The sequence below is a fragment of the Ovis aries genome, chromosome 13 (genome assembly GCF_016772045.2).
Source record: "Ovis aries strain OAR_USU_Benz2616 breed Rambouillet chromosome 13, ARS-UI_Ramb_v3.0, whole genome shotgun sequence".
NCBI lineage: Eukaryota > Metazoa > Chordata > Mammalia > Artiodactyla > Bovidae > Ovis > Ovis aries.
In genome coordinates, this window is record NC_056066.1 from 34,676,611 (window position 1) to 34,697,904 (window position 21,294).

At 46.9% G+C, this 21,294-nt stretch overlaps 1 protein-coding gene across 7 annotated transcripts in view; it reads left to right on the forward strand.

Annotated features, from left to right (window-relative positions):
* Window positions 1–1,261: 1,261 nt before the first annotated feature.
* Window positions 1,262–21,294, forward strand: part of MAP3K8 (mitogen-activated protein kinase kinase kinase 8) — a 36,136-nt gene continuing 16,103 nt past the window's right edge. For 2 of the 7 annotated variants that reach the window (XM_060396868.1, XM_042230637.1), the window contains exons 1-3: window positions 1,262–1,386; window positions 2,633–3,278; window positions 15,809–16,170. In XM_060396868.1, coding sequence (XP_060252851.1) covers window positions 3,263–3,278; window positions 15,809–16,170 — 378 coding nt within the window. In that variant the 5' untranslated portion in view covers window positions 1,262–1,386; window positions 2,633–3,262. Of the gene's footprint in view, window positions 1,387–2,632; window positions 3,279–11,248; window positions 11,497–11,795; window positions 15,190–15,808; window positions 16,171–21,294 lie in introns of those variants that run through there. The other 5 variants (XM_060396867.1, XM_015099629.3, XM_060396869.1 and 2 more) reach the window with 3 other exon arrangements.

Consider the following 21,294-nt stretch of genomic DNA (forward strand, 5'->3'; position numbering starts at 1 on the left):
AGCTTTGAATGTGGCAAATGTGAGTTAGAATTTTGGTTCTGGGTATTATCTGACTAATCTCAGATAAGTTACTTATCTCTAAATTTCCTCGAATGTCGACGGAGCCTAATGACAGTCACTTTCAAGGCTGCTGTATGAATGATGATAATGGACAAATAGATGAAAGTATTGTGTTTTGTAAAGGTATTTTAGTATAATTTAAAGACAGGTAATAATTGATTTTGCTTTTCTCCTAGTGTCAAAGCTATGGGTTGTTGATAACACTTGATGTTATTTTTTTAAAAAAAGGAAAGTGTAAAAAGTAAAATGAAAACCAAGTAGTTTTTTCCCCTCTTCTATAAATAAAGAAACTGAAGCTCCACGAACGTATTAATTTGCCTATGGTCACATGGACAGAAAGTAAAGCAGACGTTTGAGTGCAAACAACTTTTTCCTTGCCCCATATTTTCATTCTCCTGAGCTTTCTGAATTCAGATCTCAGAGGACCAAGCCCCCTTAAGTGTGTGTGTGCTCAGTTGTGTCTGACTCTTTGCAACCCCATAGTCTGTAGCCCGCCAGGCTTCTCTGTCCATGGAATTTTCCAGGCAAGACGACTAGAGCAGGTTTCCATTTCCTACTTCATGGGGTCTTCCAGACCCAGGGATAAAACCCATATCAAATGCCAATGTGTTTCCTGCATTGGCAGGTGGATTCTTTAATGCTGAGCTACCTGGGAAGCCAAAGCCCCCTTATACTGAATTCCTCAAGGGATTCCTAAGAGGCAGTGGGCAAAACTGATTGTAAACCCAGCCAGCATCAGCTTGAGAGTCAGATTATGAAGCAAAGTGTCTGCTGCCTGTGCCCGCAAGGGGCCATCCTAGGCCGTAGCCTGGCTCTCAGGACACACCTCTGATGCCCTTCCCCACTACCCACGGCTTTGCTGTTAAAACAGGGATGAAATTCCAGGGGTGACAGAGAGATGGTGGCCCGTGAACACCTTTCACTGTCAGAGATTTTCTACTTCGGTAGAAATAAGAGATATTCTGATGGATTATTAATATTAGAAAAGGTGTGTAGAGCACAAAAACAAATAACCTAAAACGTGTCAAAAGTACCTAAAAAGGGTGTTAAAAGTGCATGGACACAGCTTTTGCTGGGCTGATAAATATTTAACCACCAGCCTTGTGAAAGCCCTGCCCTGGTTTGTAGTGTTTGCTGGTTTCTGTGGTGTAAAGACTCCCACGATGTCCTATTTTAAGCTGCTAACGCGAGGTCACTGAATGCAGAGTTGGAAAAAGACATATGGGCACCCATCACGGTGTCGTATTTCCACCACGGTTATGTAGTAGACATGAATGACCTCAAGAGCTGAGAAAGAATTACATGCAATAGAATAATCAGGACGTGGTAAGTTTTTATTATTTATCACTTTGTCTTTTGTATAGATTTCGTTTACTTATAATTTTATGTTTAGTCTTGACTGTACTTAACAATCAGGTCTCATGAGTCATGAGGAGTTTATCGCCGGCTCCGTGAGCTGATAGAAATAGGCTCCGTTCCAGCATGTCTGTCGGCATCTGGACAAGGACTCCTGTTTTGGGGAGAGTCTTGGCCTAGGGGCGTTGCGCTGTGTGCGAGAGCTGGGTGGACAAGAGGCAGACACTGCCCATCCATCTGCCCTCAGCAACCAGGAGAAGGTCTCAGGATACTCTTAAGCCCAGCAGTGCCTCCAGGCACCCATCACCCCACCCAGGACCAGGGTGAGAGAGGCAGGAAGTCTCTCTGGGCTCCCACAGACCCCAAGAAGAATTAAAGTTGGCTTCCCTTTGTGCTTGTGAGGCTGTGCTGTCGTGTCTGACTTTTTTGTGACCCCATGGACTGTAGCCCGCCAGGCTCTTCTGTCCACGAAATTTTCCAGGTGAGAATACTGGAGTGGGTTGCATGCCCTCCTTCAAGGGATCTTCCCGACCCAGGGACTGAACTCAAGTCCCCTGCATCTCCTGCATTGGCAGGTGGATCCTTTACTGTGTCAACCTGGGAAACCCAGTTTCCCTTTAAGCATAAGCAAAACTAGTGTTTCATTTCTGAGGTTTCATGGGCTCGGCCCTCTTCCATATCTCTACCCACTAGGAGACAGATGAAATGCCTTTGCAACCTCTCTTTCCATGATTAGAGACAAAAGATTATCAGTCTAAAGACCTGGAGGAGGTGTGTGGAGGTTAGTCGCTCCACGGCAAGTGGAATCTTCCTGGACCAAGGATAGAACCTGTCTCCTGCATTGACAGGCAGATTCTTGACCCCTGGACCACCAGGGAAGTCCTTGCAATTGTTTTTAGTGCTGTAACTGCAAAGGAAAACCTCAAATGTATTTAACTCACTTGGTTTAAAGCAATCACATGAGAATAAGCACCCAACACCCTTTTTAAAGGGCTGTTGAAATAGTAATCCAGCCAATTTCCTAATGTGTATTGTGCAAAGAACACCATTCCAAAGGAAGTTAGTAACAATTGTTTTTGGAGAGGATGCTATTATAGTGGCTTTTTTCTACCTCTGCATTTACACTTGCAGATCCGGCTGTATTTAATTTTTTAAAACAATTCCTTGCCTCGCTGGGGCAGTAAGTTGCCAATAGTCCCTCATATTGTGTTTGCAGGTGACATCTGGTCCTGGGATAAGGAGACTCTGGTTAACAAGGAGTCATGGGATATGCCTAGCAGAGAATGTCCACAAACCCACCAGGGACTGCTCCAATGTGTGGGCCCACACAGTTAGGGGGAGTCTCGTTGCTGAGTCCTCCTCCCCCCTCTGCAAATGTGAAAAGTGAACGCAATTGCATGTGCCGGAGGAGAGAGCCCCAAATGGTTGGTTCCTTGGTGGGGGGCACATCCTGAGCCGTGTGGTAATCTTGGAAGCCGGAGATTAAGAAATGCTGCACTGGGAGTTTCCATTCAGGAGGTGGAAGAGGCAGGCACAGAGCAGAAGTTTCTGTTTTCAGAATGTGGCACATTTGAGGAAGTCACAGCACAAAGCAATGAATGAAAAAAGAATACATTTCATATAAAACGGGTGCAATTTAGGTACTTTGAGAGTCTGGAGTTTGAGCTTTCTGCACATTAAGAGCAGAAGGTGTCTGGTTCACACCCAGGCCCAGTATACACAGGTTTATTCAGAGGTAAACACCAACCACAGCTGAGAAGAGACCAGGAAGCAGCGGGTTTCTCACCCCAACCCCCACCGGAGGACTCCATCTCTGCCCCAGGCCCATGGCCTTCCTATCATTGCCATGAGAGCAAAAGTTGGTGAGTACAGTGAGGTCCCCAAAGGGGTGTATGCCTGTGTGTGTGTGTGTGTGTGTATTTGTGTATGCACGCAGCTGTGTCCAACTTTTTGTGACCCCGTGGACTATAGCCCTCCAGGCTCCTCTGTCCATGGGATTTCCCAGGCAAGAATACTGGAGTGGGTTGCCATTTCCTTCTCTAGTCCCCAAAGTTGAGAAGACAAAGGAAAGAGGTGGACAGAGAAAACTGTCCCCTTCATCCTGGTCTGTCCTCTGCCTTGAGTCCTAGGAGGGATCTGTAGGGAAAAGCCCTGCACAGTGATGTGGAGGAACATAGATGCCCTTGTATTCCTTAAAGGCGCAATGGTCAAGAATCCCTCTGCCCATGCCGGAGACTCACGAGATGTGTGTTCAGTCCCTGAGACAGGAAGATCCCCTGGAGTAGGAAACAGTGACCCTCTCCAGTATTCTTCCCTGGAAAGTTCCTGGACAGAAGAGCTTGATGGGCTACAGTCCATGGGGTTGCAAAGTGTCGAATGCGACTGAGAGACTGGGCATGTACATATTCCTTAAGGCGAGGATCCCTAACCTCCAGGGTCTAATGCCTGTTGATCTGAGGTGGAGCTGAGGTCATAATAATAGAAAGAAAGTGAACAATAAAAGGAATGGATTTGAATTATCCTGAAGCCATCCCCATTCCACCTCCACCGCCCCCCCCCCCCCCCCCCCCCCCCCCACCCCCCCCCCCCCCCCCCCCCCCCACCCCCCCCCCCACCCCCCCCTCCCCACCCACCCCCCCACCCACCCCCACCCACCCCCCCACCCCCCCACCCTCCCCCCACCCCCCACCCTCCTCCCACCCCCCCACCCTCCACCCTCCTCCCACCCCCCACCCTCCTCCCACCCCCCACCCTCCTCCCACCCCCCCACCCCCGCCAGTCCGTGGAAAAGTTGTCTTCCACAAAACCAGCTCCTGGCGCCAAAAAAGTTGGGGACTGCAGCCTTAAGGCATTTGGGGGCCTCTGCAGTCCTCTCTGGGATGCTATAGGGTGACTGAGGAGTCAGAGCAGAAGGTACTGTTGCTCACGTGGGCCCCGCAGGTCTGATGGAATCCCTAATCCACCCCAAAATGCTGAGTGAGGCCAACAGGTCCATCTGCCAACAGCTGCAGGGGCCCAGCCCGGGCTGGAGGAAGCCTTGTGTGTGCCAGAGGAGCAAGGCCAAAGCCCATGGAGCATCAGCAGTGGAGGCGGGGCAAGGAGTGGGGCAGGCGGCCCAGAATCTTCCCTCCCGCCCCATCATGCTTCATCCTTCCGTCTGCTGTGTCTTTTTAGTGGCATCCAAGCTAAATGCTCTGACAGTGCCGGCAAGTTTTCACATTACAGCCTCGATACTTAGAAAGACTTAATTTGAAAACATTCAATTATCATTGAAATTCACTTACCATAAGAAACCTACCTGTTGAAATGAAAAAAAGACCTACTGGATTTTTAAACTGGAATTTCAACTGTTCAGAAAATTTAAAGATTATTATAATGGTTTTACATTTATTACTTATGTATCTGCACACTTTCTCATCTGAAGGTTATTATCAGAAGTTTAAAGAGGTCATTATTCAAACCTCTTAATGGGTAAGAGGCTTTATGCCTTACTTCTGCTTTATTGACTATGCCAAAGCCTTTGACTGTGTGGATCACAATAAACTGTGAAAAATTCTGAAAGAGATGGGAATACCAGACCACTTGACCTGCGTCTTGATAATCTGTATACAGGTCAAAAAGCAACAGTTAGAACCAGACATGGAACAACAGACTGGTTCCAAATTGGGAAAGGAGTACCTCAAGGCTGTATATTGTCACCCTGCTTATTTAACTTATATGCAGAGTACATCATGTGAAATGCTGGGCTGGATGAAGCACAAGCTGGAATCAAGATTGCTGGGAGAAATATCAATAACCTCGGATATGCAGATGACAACACCCTTATGTCAGAAAGCGAAGAGGAACTGAGGAGCTTCTTGATGAAAGTGAAAGAGGAGTGTGAAAAAGCTGGCTTAAAGCTCAACATTCAGAAAATGAAGATCATGGCATCCGGTCCGGTCCCATCACTTCATGGGAAATAGATGGGGAAATAGTGGAAACAGTGTCAGACTTTATTTTTTGGGGCTCCAAAATCACTGCAGATGGTGATTGCAGCCATGAAATTAAAAGATGCTTGCTCCTTGGAAGAAAAGCTATGCCCAACCTGGACAGCACATTAAAAAGCAGAGACATTACTTTGCAGACAAAGGTGTGTCTAGTCAAAGCTATGGTTTTTCCAGTGGTCATGTATGGATGTGAGAGTTGGACTATAAAGAAAGCTGACCTCTGAAAAATTGATGCTTTTGAATTGTGGTGTTGGAGAAGACTCTTGAGAGCCCCTTGGACTGCAAAGAGATCCAACCAGTCCATCCTAAAGGAAATCAGGCCTGAATATTCATTGGAAGGACTGATGCTGAAGCTGAAGCTCCAATACTTTTGCCACTTGATGCTTCAAAGAACTGACTCATTGGAAAAGACCCTGATGCTGGGAAAGATCTAAGGTGGGAGGAGAAGGGGACAACAGAGGATGAGATGGTTGGATCACCGACTTGATGGACATGAGTTTGAGCAGGTTCCGGGAGTTGGTGATGGGCAGGGAAGCCTGGCATGCTGTAGTCCATGGGTCGCAAAGAGTCGGACACAACTGAGCAACTGAACTGAATAGGTAAATATGTATGTGAAAGTGTTAGTCACTCAGTCATGTCTGACTCTTTACGATCTCATGGACTGTAGCCCACTAGGTCCTCTGTCCATGGAATTCTCCAGGCAAGAGTACTAGAGTGGGTTGCCATGCCTTTCTCCAGGGAATCTTCTCAACCCAGGGATGCAACCCAGGTCTCCCGCATTGTGGCCAGATTTTTTACCATTTCAACTATCCAGGATAGTGGGTAAATATGAATAGCTGCAACAAAAGCCAGATAGCAAAAAGTTATGCTTATGGCTCAGGAAATCAGGCTCAAGTTCCACTTAACTTTAAAAACATCTTATTTAAAACTTTACTAAAATTCAAGATTTAATGATCTTCCTCAAACACTTGTATTTTATTGTTATTATAATTTAAGAAAATGAAATACTGATACATTTTTCTTCAAGTCACATATTGTTGTTGCTTAGTCGCTCAATTGTGTCTGACTCAGTGACTCCATAGACTGTAGCCCACCAGGCTCCTCTTTCCATGGGATTTCCCAGGCAAGAATACTGGAGTGGGTTGTCATTTCCTTCTCCAGGGGATCTTCCCAACCCAGGGATCAAACCTGTGTCTCCTGCATGACAGGCAGATTCTATACCACTGAACCACCAGGGAAGCCTGAGTCACATATAGGTATCCTCCAATTTATTCCAGCTTATCCCAGTGTTCTAGAAAAATACTATAATTTTTATGAATATGAAAAAGACTGGAAAGCAGTGTCCTGTATTCTGATTATTAGGGCTACACAGACTGACGCACCTACCATCGTTAATCACCTTGGTCCTGGGGGTAAATGAGCTCTGATTTCCGCACTACAAATAACAAGCCTATTACTGCCCCAATGCCCTGTGGAGAAGCCTCTTCAAGTAAACTGCAACCCTGCAGCTCAGTTTTCAAGTGCATCTTGCTGGCTGCAAACAGCCATCTCTGCTTTCATCACCCCTTGTTTGCTGTGCACATTCCCCACTGGGTGGCTTCTCCTTGGCAAGCTGAAACCTCACTTTTCCAGCACATTGAGCAGGATTGCTTTTGCAAGCCTGTGTAACAAAGTCTTGACCGAGAAAAACACAGGTAGTCTGCAAACTTCTTCTTTCCCTTCAATTGTCTTCTCTCTCCAGTAATCCGGGTCAGCAGGGCTATCTCTGTTAGACATTTAAAAGTGAGTAAAACCTCTTACTTCACCCCACCAGATGAAATCTGCTATTGCATAAGCAGCGAAGAACCAGAGAGAAGCCCCCTGGAGCAGCCATTTCAGCAGCTCCCTAAAATGTAGCTATATTTGGAAGATCTCTGTGTAGGAAACAAGGCTAATACTTAGTTCCCAGAAGATTAGGTGTGGTTTTCATGAGCTCATCAAGGGGGCGGTTCCATGTTTCTATTTTTAAAATGTTTATAAAACTCATCCTTCCTTGGTGAAAGACAACAGATAAGAGGAGAGGTTTCTCACGTTACAGATAGAGGCAACAACCCGGTCAATCTGGTTCCCAGAGAAAAGACTAAGTAGTAAATGCTTCAGTTTCAGCCGAGACTGGGATAATCTGCTCTTGAGTTCCAGCCAAATTCCACCGAGTCTGCGTCCAGGCCAGCTGGGCTTCTCCCAGCCTGGGCGCCGGCAGTCTCTGCAGAGTCAGAGCACTGGGTTAGTCCAGGTAGCACGCCCTCCTCCAGGAGCAGAAAAAGCCTAGTCCCCTGGACCAGGTTGGGGGTGGGGGGTGGTTCAGCACTGGGACCACCTGGAAATGGCACATGCCCATGTCATTCATGTCGCAGCACCCTATTATTTAAAATAATCTGGAGGATGATTTAGTCCCCTAACAGTCCTCACCATTTTACTAAAGTCTTGGGGCCCTATCGATCACCTTGTTACCATTGTGGGAAACAGGAACATAGAGAAATGATGGGAGTTAAGAGGAGAGTGAAAAAGTTGGCTTAAAGCTCAACATTCAGAAAATGAAGATCATGGCATCCAGTCCCATCACTTCATGGGAAATGGGGAAACAGTGGAAACAGTGTCAGACTTAATTTTGGGGGGCTCCAAAATCACTGCAGATGGTGACTGCAGCCATGAAATTAAAAGACGCTTACTCCTTGGAAGAAAACTTATGACCAACCTAGATAGCATATTCAAAAGCAGAGACATTACTTTGCCGACTAAGGTCCCTCTAGTCAAGGCTATGGTTTTTCCAGTGGTCATGTATGGATGTGAGAGTTGGACTGTGAAGAAGGCTGAGCGCAGCAGATTGATGCTTTTGAATTGTGGTGTTGGAGAAGACTCTTGAGAGTCCCTTGAACTGCAAGGAGATCCAACTAGTCCATTCTGAAGGAGATCAGCCCTGGGATTTCTTTGGAAGGGATGATGCTAAAGCTGAAACTCCAGTACTTTGGCCTCCTCCTGCGAAGAGTTGACTCATTGGAAAAGACTCTGATGCTGAGAGGGATTGGGGGCAGGAGGAGAAGGGAACAACAGAGGATGAGATGGCTGGATGGCACCACTGACTCGATGGACGTGAGTTTGAGTGAACTCCGGGAGCTGGTGATGGACAGGGAGGCCTGGCGTGCTGTGATTCATGGGGTCGCAAAGAGTCGGACACAACTGAGTTACTGAACTGAACTGAACTGAAGGTCCTACAGTGAGGGCCTTGCTCTTCATCTCAGCTAGCCTCCCCCCACTGGAAATTTTCAGATGACTCCTTTGGGTGGGAGTAACAGTTCACTTTCCATAGGAGAAATATGGAGAGTCTTAGAGCAGGTCCGATGCAGTCTTGAAAGACATTTGAATCTGGACTCCACAAGGCACATCCCAGGGCTGGGTCCCTAACAGGGAGAGAGGCTATGTGCCTAAGAGCAGCAGTCCGCAACCTTTTTGTCACCTGGGACTAGTTTTGTGGAAACAGTTTTGACCCTGATGATGGGAATGATTGAAGGCATTAGAAGGGGACCACAGAGGATGAGATGGTTGGGTGGCATCACCAACTCAATGGACATGAGTTTGAGCAAGCTCCTGGAGATGGTGATGGGCAGGGAAGCCTGGCATGCTACAGTCTATAGGGTTGAAAAGAGTCGACCGGACTGAGCAACTGAACTGAACTGAGAAGCGGGTGGCGGTGGACAGTTTGGGGGTGATTCAGGCGCATTACATTTCTTGTGCATTTTATTTCTATCATTATGACATTAGCTCCACCTCATCATCAGGGATTACATCCTCGAGGTTGGGGACCCCTGCCTAACAGCATCTCCTTCGGCCTGTCTTGCAAAAGGTACCCAGCAAGACTCTGGCACTACTGGCTGGAGCGTGAGAGCAGGTGAAAGTGAAAGTGAAGTCGCTCAGTTGTGTCCGAATCTTTGCAACCCGTGGACTGTAGCCCACCAAGCTCCTCCATCCATGGGATTCTCCAGGCAAGAATACTGGAGTGGGTTGCCATTTCCTTCTCCCGGGGATCTTGCCGACCCAGGGATCGAACCCAGGTCTTCCACATTGCAGGCAGATGCTTTAACCTCTGCACCACCAGGGATTCTTAAATACAAGAATCCAAGTACTAACATCAAAGATTTCAAGGGAGGAAAGGAAGCCAGGTTGAAAGAAGAAGGGGAAGGAGGTGGGAGAGGCGGGCGAAAAGGGTGGCCTTACAGAGGTCTCCTGCCACTTACAGATGCCCAGGCGTTATGGGACCTTTCTCTGGGCCTCCAGAGAAGGGAGGTCTGGAACTCGGCCCTACCAGAAATCAGACCAGACCAGAACCAGAATTCGAGTTCTCTGCCAGGAGGAGGTGATCAGTCTCCAATCCTCAGCTCAGGCTGAAGGCCCTTCGACCAGATTCCTGCGTCCAGGACCGGGGGACTAGAAAAATAGGGAAGGATAGGAAGGGTTAAGGGGAGGAAAGAGAGAGGGAAGGGGGAGAGAGGTCAATAAAGTCTCTTGTTCCTTACCGGTCAGGGCACTCTGGCCAGTTGTCCGCGTCAGGAGGAGACCAGGGACAAAAGGGTCCCAGTTTCAGCCGCTGGGTCTGGTCCATTGGCAGGCAAGCTGGCCCCTGAGTACCCCGAGTGGTCAGGATGTCAGTCTCAGCGAAGAAGAGTCTCTGCCAGAGTAGCTATTTGTTGCAGGAAGGTGGACCCCTTCCAGGGCCTGAAACTGGGCTCTTGTCTAACAATCGGAAATGAATTGTCTGAAGAGCACATGTACTGACAAAGCAAAAGATTTTATTGGGAAAGGGCACCTGGGCAGAGAGCAGTAGGGTAAGGAAACCCAGGAGAACTGCTCAGTAGGTATTGGAAATGTGGATTTCGCTGCTGCTGCTGCTAAGCCGCTTCAGTCGTGTCCGACTCTGTGCGACCCCATAGACGGCAGCCCACCAGGCTCTCCCATCCCTGGGATTCTCCAGGCAAGAATACTGGAGTGGGAGGGGCGCTATTTCCCTAGAATCTTCTTCCGGCTTCCCTGAGAGTAAACGCTTTCCACTTCGGAAGGACTATCACTCTAGATGAACTTTGAGCTTCTGCCCCAGCAGGATAGACTCCCAGACTGGACGCTGTGGTTAGGAGGAAATCAGGGCAGACATACTTTGGGATCGGGCAGCACCACCAATAACCAGTTCCAATGAAGGTGGAATCCTGGCCTGGGTCCAGGGGTTCGCCCTTACCCCTTACCAAACTCCCCGGGTTCGGGCTTACACTGCGGCCGCCTCTCGCGAGCTCTGGAACTTGAGTGGGTGCGGGGTGCAGGGGGGCGCGGACCACCCCGCTGTGCCTGTGACCCGAACCGAAATCTGAGCCCAAAGGGCCGGGGACACTGGAGTACTGCCGAGGGCGCCAGCACGTTAGGAACTACGGTCTTCCTTCGGAGACAGGGTGCCGAGTCGCGGTCGCCCTTGCCCACTCCGCATCCGGGTGCCCTCTAGCACCCTGGCTGCCGGGTAACCCGGCTCAGAGGGAACTCGTAGGTGTTTTCCCAGGCCTAGGGCCGGTGCCGCGCGGTAGTCCGGGTCCCCGGGAGGCGTGGCGAGGCCGATTCCGCTCAGGGCACGCCCCACCCCTGCCCGCCCCCAGCTCCGCCCCGGGCCCCGAGGGCAAGTCGGTTCGGGGGGGCAGGACGGAATTTCCCAGCGCGGGGGCTCGGGCTGCCCCGCAAGCCGGCGGGCTCTTTCTGTTTACGGAGCGAAAGGGGAAATGGAAAAGGCGGGGAGGCGGCGGCTGGAGTCCGCTGCGCCGCCCCTCGGCCGGCTCAGACGCCGTGACTCAGGGGCCGACGAGGGCGGCCCGGGAGCGCGAGCTGCTCCGGGCTCATTTGGCAGCTCGGACCTGGACTGCGCGCCACGCTCTGGGGCCGGTCGCCCTGGCTCCCTCTTCTGCTGTCGCCGGGCCTGGGGACCCCGGAGCGCCCGGCTCCCGGGGGCTGCCCACCAGCTGCGACGAGAGCCGTCGGGGGACCGCGGCGGGAGTGCTCCGCCCGCGGGACCGCGCGGAGGCCGCAGGTAACGCAGACTTTGGGGGATCGGGGATATCGTTAGATCGCAGCCCTGCTGGGTGCCCCGGCGGTTCCCACCCTGAGATCCGGGGAGCCCCGGCATCAGGGTGTGGGGTGCGGGGTGTATTCCGGGGCTCCAGGAGGTAGGATCTGCCCGCTTCCAGCTGCGGCGCTCCGGTGCTGCGCGCGGGTAGTCGCTGCAGCCGGCACAGCTGGAAAGCACCTTGCGCAAGGGTCTCTCGGGGCGCCGCCCCCGACTCCTCCCCCTTCCTCCTGCTTCCCGGATCCCGAGCGCGCGAGCAGAGCAGGTCCCGGCGATGCACCCGAAGGCTGGGACCCGCTGTCACCGCGCCTCCCGCCGCGTGCGCCACCTGCACAGCTGCTCTCTTCCTGCCCAGACCCGGTGAGTGCACCCCGGAGGCGGGGGCCTCCCGCTGCCCCTCGCCCTAAAGAGGAGTGCTCTTTAACTTGCAAGCCTTTTAAGGCTCCCTTCGCTTTAGGGAAAGAGGCGGGAGGAAGGGAGTAGGGGTGAGGGCTGGCGGGACCGAGAGACATGGAAGAGCTGAAACTTAAGTTTCGTGCTTGTTCCGTGGACCGTCTTCTGTGACTAATAGGGTGATTATAGCAGAAGACGAATGCTGGGCTTTTGGCCTAAGAAAGAATGTTCAGGGGAAAAATGTTATTTCATAGATGTTTCCCCGTGGAAATTCAGTATTCAGGATTCCGAAGTTTAAAAGGAAGAACGGCATACAGATTTTCCCAAAAATTAACTGTCTTTACGTGAAACACTGCAATGTCTGTTTCACTTTGGGAAAAACATATTTTGCCCCAGAATAAAGGACTGCTCTTGATAAAAACAGGTAAAGAAGCGCTAATTCAGTTGGCTTCTGTATCTGTGGCCTGAGTTGTAGGTACTTGCCAAGTAGAAGGTAATCTGAATCGGCAAACGCCCCCAGATCTGATGGGTGGAGGTTTGTGTGCCGTGTTTCTGACTGAGGTCTTCTGTAAGGAAAATTGGAGAGTTGAGGCACATAGAGATTTTGAAGTGGCTGTACTTCTCATACAGTGAGAATGGCTTCATTCTGGGGCTTTTTGGGAACAAAAATATCATTAGAGAAAGTCTTACTGGATGTGTGCCCCGAGGGGCAGTGTAATATTTTGGCAGAAAAATGTTTTAAATGGGAAGTACCACGAGGTATAATCATCCTTTTGTTAAGTAGGAACTTAGGCCAATCATGTTGGCCATTTTCACTCACACTTGCCAGGAAACCCTCAGCTTTTGTCTGTGTAGATGAAAGAAGCCAGGAGTATGCATTTATGTTTAGGAAAAGTATTTCCTCTTGATTGTATTGCCAGTGTCAGAAATAATTCAGAGCTGATAAACCACTGTGGTGGTGGTTTAGTCACCCAGTTGTGTCTGATCCTTGTGACCCCATGGACTATACCCTGCAAGCTCCTCTGCCCATGGGATTTTAGACATGGACAAATGGGCAGAATTTTGACTATATCTGCCCATTTGTCTATGTCTAAAATTGGTATACTCCCCAATTGCAGTAACAACTAGTGATTTAATGCAGTTTTTTTTTGTAAACTGTGTGGAGAAGGGTCCTTGTGGCTAACGTGGAATACCTTCATCATTCACACTTTTTCTAGATGGCTACTGATGGTGAATAACTAAATTGTTAGCATTTTGTCTGCCTAGTTAAGGCCTGAAAGTGCTGAGGCTTTTGCCCAGACCCTTAGTGGATGGGCTGGTCATCAGGGTTGCCTCGGGAGCACACAGATTTGCGTGAGAGGAGGGTGGCGTTGCTAAGGAATTAGTGGCACAGAAGACACACTCCTCCACCTCACTGCCCTCCCTCTGTGCCTTCCCTCCCTCCTCTAGCTTCCAGTTTACGGGTGTGTGCATCTCCGCCTCTTAGGTTACATATAAGTGCTCCAGACTTTCTGGAGAATATAAGAACCAAAACCTGCCTTTCCACTCTCTGGATCAGCTGACTTGTAAACTGTATGGACCTTTTTCTCTTTCTTTAGCCCTGTTACCCCTGGGAACTTTATTTTCTCTCTGGCCAGCCTTTTGAGAAGTAAACCTAGCAGCTTTGGAAGTTTTTAGCCAGTGAGATCCTAAATTGGGCTGTTTTTGTTTTAATTCCGTTTTTTTTTTTTTCCCTGTAAATTTTGCAAGTAGAAACTGCAACTAAGCAGCCCCATGAAACCCAAGTTGAACGTTCCTCCATTAACCTAAGAAATTCCTTTCAGAATTCAACAGACTCCGAGAGCTTAAATCAGTCTTCCTCAAAGACCTGCTAGCTCTCAGAGAGGGGGGCTTCCTTTGCTCCCTAGATGCAACTAATAGCCATCAAAACGTTTCATAGGTTTCTATTTTTTTTCTTTGTCTCTTATTTTAGAAACGATCTTTAAAACCTTGCTGCAAAGAAGTGGGGGAATAGGTAGCCACATCCCATTTGCAGATAAGAAAGCTGCTCTGTTGAGGTATCTGCAAAGCCAGGAATCAGACTCGGTCCTTTGCTTTCATGCACATCACAGCAGCTGCAAAAGACACAGTTGGTTCACTGTGTACCAAACTCTGCACCTAGCACCTTGTGCTCTTGAGCTCCTTTGATCCTCACAACCACCTATGAAGGACTTGCTGTTATTACTTGCATTTTACAGATGGGGAACGTTGATGTGCAATGGGGTTAAAGAGGGCTTCGCAGGTGGCTCCGTGGGTAAAGTACTTGCCCAGGATCAGCAGAGAGAAAAGGAGAGGCTAGAGATTGGATCCCCTGCAGTCTGAGTCTAGGTGGGGTGTCAGACTGCAGGATCTTACCTTCTTATCCCAGACACTGTTTGTAGAGCAGAAATTGATCCCCCAGTAACTTAATAATGGCACAAAATTGCATGATTTATTTCTCCAGTGAAATTCACCAAGAGGTCTGTGTCTGGGTCTTGTGGGCAGGTGGCCCTGAGGTGGAATATTTCCCTGGGTTTGGTGTGCTCCAGGTTGATGGGAGCCTGTGGCTTTTGTTTATCCCTGTGTGCATTGAAGTCTTATGCTTTTAAGAACCTGAAACATCTCTCAGAGAGAGGCTGCTTGGAGTGCAGTAGTTTAAGTAGATATACATACCTTTCTATTTTCTTAGGTCCCTTAAGCCCTTTTATCTTTAACCCTTTGGGATGGGATTATTCCAAAATCCTGGGTTACAGCCTCACTGTTTACCCTTCATTTCTCTTCATTTTCACATTTACAGATCCCCAAGTATGGCTCCTGATGTGTCTGAAAAACTGAAGTACAGTTTTGGCTAAGCAGACTTAGTTGACCTTGTCTGTGTCTTGCTTATGATAGATTTGGCTGCCCTGGCCTCTTACCACAACTTCTAAGGAGTCATTGATCTAGATGTTAAATGAACCCTCTTGAGTCTGTGAGATGCATGCTTTGTCCTGTTAAAGAGTTCTGGTCACAGGAGGGGACGGCTGATTACAGGTTAAAAGAATCTTCTCCTTTCTCATAGCCATGCTCAGCAGAAGGAGGATTAGAGGTTTGCTGTCTTCCTTCTAAGTGAGCTGTTTAATTTATTTGCATCAGAATTATTCCTGAAACTTGATTTACCATCACCAAATTTGCTTAGATTACAATCCATTTGAGATGCTTCTGGCTTCAAGACCTGAATTTGATTTGCAAAGCTAGCTCCTGAATTTGGTAAAGGAATTTCTTTTTTTTTTTTTTAAGTGTATTTCTATTTTTATTGTATGTATTTATTTATCTTTGGCTACACCATGTGGCTTGAGGAATCTTCATTCCCTGACCTGGGATTGAACCTGGGATCCTGTGGTGAAAGGGCTGAGTCTTAACCACTGGACTGTCAGGGAATTCCAAGAGAGTTTCTTTTCTTTTTAAATTCACCCAAGGCCTAAAAGTCACAGAGATCATGCAGAAAGGGTTGCCCCTTTTGGGAGAGCAGCAGGTTGGAAACTGTCAAGAACCAGGTGCTTCAGCTCCTGCTCCTCAAATTCACACTTGGGTTTAGTGAATGTTTATTTTCAGAGGCTACAGCTGATGCCAGCAATTCAGTGAGTAAGTGGGTAGCTAGTGAGTTCACTGGATCTCAGGTTTCCTCTCTGTAAAGTCAGCGCCAGATTAAAGGTTATCTCAGGTCCCTTCTTCACTGTCTGTGCACTTGACCTCACACACCCTGTGGCTGAAGCCCCTATTTTATGAACAAAAGCACATAGAAGCCTGTACCTAGTCAGTCTTGTCAGTTTCCTATTGATCGCAAATACAAACACAGTAAAGTAAGTAGTCGCGCTTTCTTCTGCAGACTCCTTGGAGGGCCCAACAGTGATGGAGTTCATGAGCACCGGGAGTGACAACAAAGAAGAACTCGATTTATTAATGAAACATTTGAATGTGTCCGATGTGATAGACATTATGGAAAATCTTTATGCAAGTGAAGAGCCAGCGGTTTATGAACCCAGTCTGCTGACCATGTGTCAGGACAGCAACCACAACGAGGAGGAGCGGTCTGAGTCTCTGCTGCTCAGTGGGCAGGAGGGGCCCTGGTTGTCCTCAGTCAGATATGGGACCGTGGAGGACTTGCTTGCTTTTGCAAACCACATATCCAACACTGCGAAGCGTTTATACAGATGCCGACCTCAAGAATCTGGAATTTTGTTAAATATGGTATGTTTTTTCCTCATCAGTTGAGTGCTATGTGTTCAGCTTCCTACTCCTGCTACATTTAACGCTGAGTGGGATTTGAATGTTGTTCAGACTGGCTGCCAGGTACGGTTTCTAAAGATGGAATATCTGTAAGAATGACCTCCATGTGAAAGATGCAAAAAATACAGCCTTCATTAAAAGTTTTGTTTAAAGAATCTTATCCATTACTTTAGAAGTAGTTCTACAGATAGGTAATTAAGAAGAATGAATTTTAATTTCATGATTCACTAAAGAGCTCACTTGTCAAGTCAAAGAGAAAGGCTTTGAGACTCATGTGAGAGGGAAATAAAGACTTTGTCTTTATATATATATAATATAGTATAGTTTATAATTTTATATAAGTTACAGGTGTACAATATAATGATTGGCAATTTTTGACGGTTATGCTCCATGTATAATATTTTAAAATACTGGCTATATTTCCTATGTTACACAGTATATCCTTATAGGTTATTTTACACATAATAGTTTGCACCTCTGAGTCCTCTGCCCTCTTCCTTTCCCTCTGCCCATTGTTAACCATTAGTTTATTTTCTATGAGTCTGTTTCTTTTTTTAATATTTATTAATTTGTTTTATTTTTTAGATTCCACATATAAGTGATATCATACAGTGTTTGTGTTTGTCTGCCTTAATTTCACTTAGCATAATACCCTCCAAGTCCATCCATGTTGTTGCAAATGGCAAAATTCCATTCTTGTTTATGACTGAGTAGTATTCCATTGTGTGTGTGTGTGTGTGTGTGTGTGTGTGTGTGTGTGTACACCACATCTTCTTTATCCATTCGTGTGTTGACAGATGGTTAGATTGCTTCCATTTCTTGGCAGTTGTAAATAATGCTGCTGAGAACACTGGGATACATGTGTCTGACTGAATTATTGTTTCCATTTTTTCAGATATATACCCAAGAGTAGAATTGCTTGGGAATGTGGTGGTTCTCTTTTACGGTTTTTGAGAAACCTCCATCCTGTTTTCCGTAGTGGCTGCACCAATTTGCATTCCCACCAACAGTGTAGGAGGATTCCCTTATCTTCACATCCTCATCAGCATTCGGCATGTGTGTTCTTTTCAATGATAACCATTCTTACAGGTGTGAGGTGATATCTCACTGTAGTCTTGATTTGCATTTCCCAGTGATTAGAGATGTTGAGCATTTTTTCCTGTGCTTATTGGCCATTTACATATCCTCTTGGGGAAATGTCAGTTAAGGTCTTCTGCCCATTTTTTAATCGGGTTGTTATTTTTTTGATGTTGAAGAACTGTAGGAACTATTTGTATATTTTGAATATTCACTCTTTCCTTATTGGTAGTATCATTTGAAAATATTTTCTCCTGTTCAGTAGGTTGTCTTTGTGTTTTGTCCTTGGTTTCCTTTGCTGTGCAAAAGTTTTTAGTTTTAATTAGGCCCTGTTTGTTTATTCTTGCTTTTATTTCCTTTGCTTTAGGAGACAGATCCAAAAAATATTGCTATAATTTATGTCAAAGAATGTTCTGTTTAATTAACAATTTTGAAGTCTGAATTTTTGTGCTCCTCTTTTGTTACATCTTGAAACATCATAGTATTAATACTGGGTAAATTCAGTTCTTGTAGAAATGTAGTTTGTGGGCAGTAAGTAGTTATCCAGAGATGCTCTCTCTTTAATTGGTGAGGTATAAATAACAAGGGATATATTTGTTTAGTTATCCTAAGTATGCAAATAATCCAAAATATTGTGACAACACTTAGTTGCCACGATAGAAGATCAGGTGATGTATTGGGGTGTGGTTAGTCTCTTAGTGTGTCAAAGGTGAATGTAGGTGCTGGCTAAAGGTGATCTAATTTTTGGAAAAGAACAATTCTCAAAGGAGTGGGTGGGAACTTGCAAAACATGCTTAACTGATGATGAAAGCACCTCAGTTTCCTTTGGTGCATATAAATGGAGAGATGGTTAATATATGGAGGGTGGTGCTGAACAAGTAGAGTCTGTACCAAGTACTTAATTATTATTATTTTGTGTACCGCATTTGTTCACTTCAAAACAACACAGTGATTTAGGTCAGCTATGTAGTGAATTGTTTTGTTAGAAGCCAGCTGTGTTCACCTATAGATGAATTGCCAGCAAGATTGCAAAATCACGTTTTACAAAAAAAAGTAAAGGTTACGTTTTGCATTGTGTATGACTTGCTTTGATCTGGATATGCCAAACTGTATTTGATACTTTGTCTTGAGAAGAGTGCTTCTTTTCATACATGGAAAGTCATAATTTGAACTAGGGGTCATACCTGTTTGTCTTAGCTAAAATATAGCTGGAGAACTCTGGTTCAAAATAACATATATGTCTATGATCAGAAACATAATTGTTTATGCGTTTCTTTTTTGCATACTTACTTGTTAAAATGACTATTTTAAAGGAAACCATACAGAATAAACACATTGGTTTTGCTTGTAAATATGTAGAGACTTCCCTTGTTTCCCTTGGCCAATCAGACTGATGAGAGATGGGCCACAGAATTGGGAATGTGCGGAAGGGAATTTGGGGAAATTCTGTTTCTCTGCTTTGCAAGATGATGGCTAATGATCTACTAAACACGTTGGTTCCAAGTATACCTTCATATGGACCACATGCTCTCCTTCCAGGATTTGTCCATTCGTTTGCTAGACAGAGCTCAAACATCTACAGGGCATGAGGTACTTTTTCAGGTGCTAGAAATACAGTCTGTGTTTCCTGGTCGCTTTCTGTGTGCTGAAGGAGGCAAGTAAACATGTAGTTATAATGCAGTGTAATATTTCTCAATACAGCTACGCCCTGATCAGGGGAATGGTTAGGCAAGATACCTCACATAACCATGAGGGTTGATAGGAGGAAGGGAGAATATCAGAGAGGCCTCCAAGAGGAATTAAAAAATAGATTTTTTCCCCCTTGTTTTTGGCCACACCACGCAGTTTGCAGGATCTTAGTTCCCCAACCAGGGATTGAACCCCAGGCCCTGGTGGAGTGGAACTGCTGAGTCCTAACCACTGCCTTGCCAGGGGAAATCCCCCCAAGAGGAAGTGATGTTTTAATTACTGAGTTGGAATCAGCCAGATGAAGGGGATGGAGAGCAGAGAATGTTCCAGATGGTGAGATTGGAGGCATAGATACATGATGTGTTGCTGGCAACTGACAATCCAAGCACCATGGAATTAGACAGGGTGGAGGGCGCAGGAATTACAAAAATAACCTGAAGCACAGGCATGTGAAATGGTGGTCTGCATGTGTGTGCAGGTAGCTGCTATTTTCCTAAAAGTAATATTTATAGATTTCTCCAATATCCACAGGACCTGGGGAAGAAACATGAGGAGACTAAGCCAGGGATTGCTTTGTATGAGGATGCTACAAGTTACGTATAATCTAGACCAACTCTCACCCACATCTGGGGATTAATAGCCTAAAATGAGTTCTCAACACTCAACTCTTGGGTGATTATTGGGAAGCTGAAGATCCCCAAGGAGCTCACTCAGAGGTGTGGGTGTGTGATGCTGAATGCTGCTCCTCAGGGCTTAGTCACAGATTCCCGGCTTCTCAGTCTTAAAAAACCTTAAAGATGCTTGAATCAAGCTGTCTCTCGGAGGCTTGGCTCACCCCATTCATCATCTCCAATAATTGCTGGGGCATTTTCGCCTTTGCTTGGAAACCTGTGACGAAGCATGCATCATATTCTGGGGCGTATATGGTCATATCAGGCCAACTGATTGCAGAGAAGTCTTTCCTTAGATGGCACAAACATTTATCTGTGAGCCCCCTTAGTCCTAGCCCTACTTCTTGGCCATAAAAATGGGATGAATCTCATAGGTATATGATGAGTAGTGGTGAAGAGAGCAGGCGCTTGAGTTAAAGTGCCTGGCATGTATCTCAGCTCTGAAATGGACTAGGTGACACCAAGCCAGCTACTGCAACCTCTGCAGCCTCCGTTTACTCATTTGTAAAATCGGTAAATGGCCACGTTCACTCCACATGGTTGTTTGGGACACATAATTGCAAGTGACCTGTGTGCACATTGTGAGTGTTGAAAGGACACAGGCCATTGTGGCTGTCACTCTCCTTCCTTACGACAGTCCTCCCAGCGTTTACAGAACTGCACGTCTTCCCTCTTCTTCCCTTGTCCCGCACGTCTTCTCTCTTCTTTCCCCATCACTCCTGGCTGTGCCTGCCCCTTCTTGTGCTCTGTGCTGTTAACTTTCCTCCTCCTTGGGCCTCAGGCCCCAGCCAGTGCCCATCTTACAGCCTAGAACTTGAACCTGGCTGTCCCTTTGCTGTGGGACCAGCAGGGGAGCACAGAGCCAGCTTGGCCTTTGTTCTAGATCCCTTCTCTCTCTTCATGTAGCCCAAGGTCCCATCCATTTTCTAGCTACGACATCACCCTTATGGAATCATTCTCACTGACTTACCTACTCAAATTCTGTTTCTGGGCTGGTGATGTGTCATGCCAATGGCAGTGATCGGGATGAATAAATGGACAGCATAGGGGCTTCCCAGGTGATGCAGTGGTCGCCTGTCAATGCAGGAGACGCAGGAGATGTGGGTTCGATCCCTGGGTCAGCAAGTGAAGGAAATAGCAAACCACTCCAGTATTCTTGCCTGGAGAATCTCCTAGACAGAGGAGCCTGGCGGGTGACAGTCCATATGGGGTTGCAAAAAGTTAAACATGACTGAGCGACTGAGAGCGCACAAACGTACACACACGGACAGCTTGCCTCCAATGTCTGCACTTGAATGTGGCTTTAGTACATGGAAGAGTTGACAGAGATAATGGACAACAGAGATTTCCAGAAGATTACTTACTTGGGCCGCTAGAAAGAAGAAGAAGGGGGAAAATATTTCAAACCCAGATAGGGAAGGTCTAGGGCTTGGGAAGATCCAGGACTTTGCAGAACCACATACTGGCCAACACTTGTGTGTCACCCTGCACGCTCAGGGTGTGTCATCAGAGGTGGCGTGGAGAACTCTCAGGGCTTTCAGAGAAGAATGTGGGGAATGGTAAACTGGGGTGAAGGAACTGCGGTATTTGATCTAAAGAGGAGAAGGCCAAGCCATCTCAGTGAACTATAAATTAGGCATTTGATCAT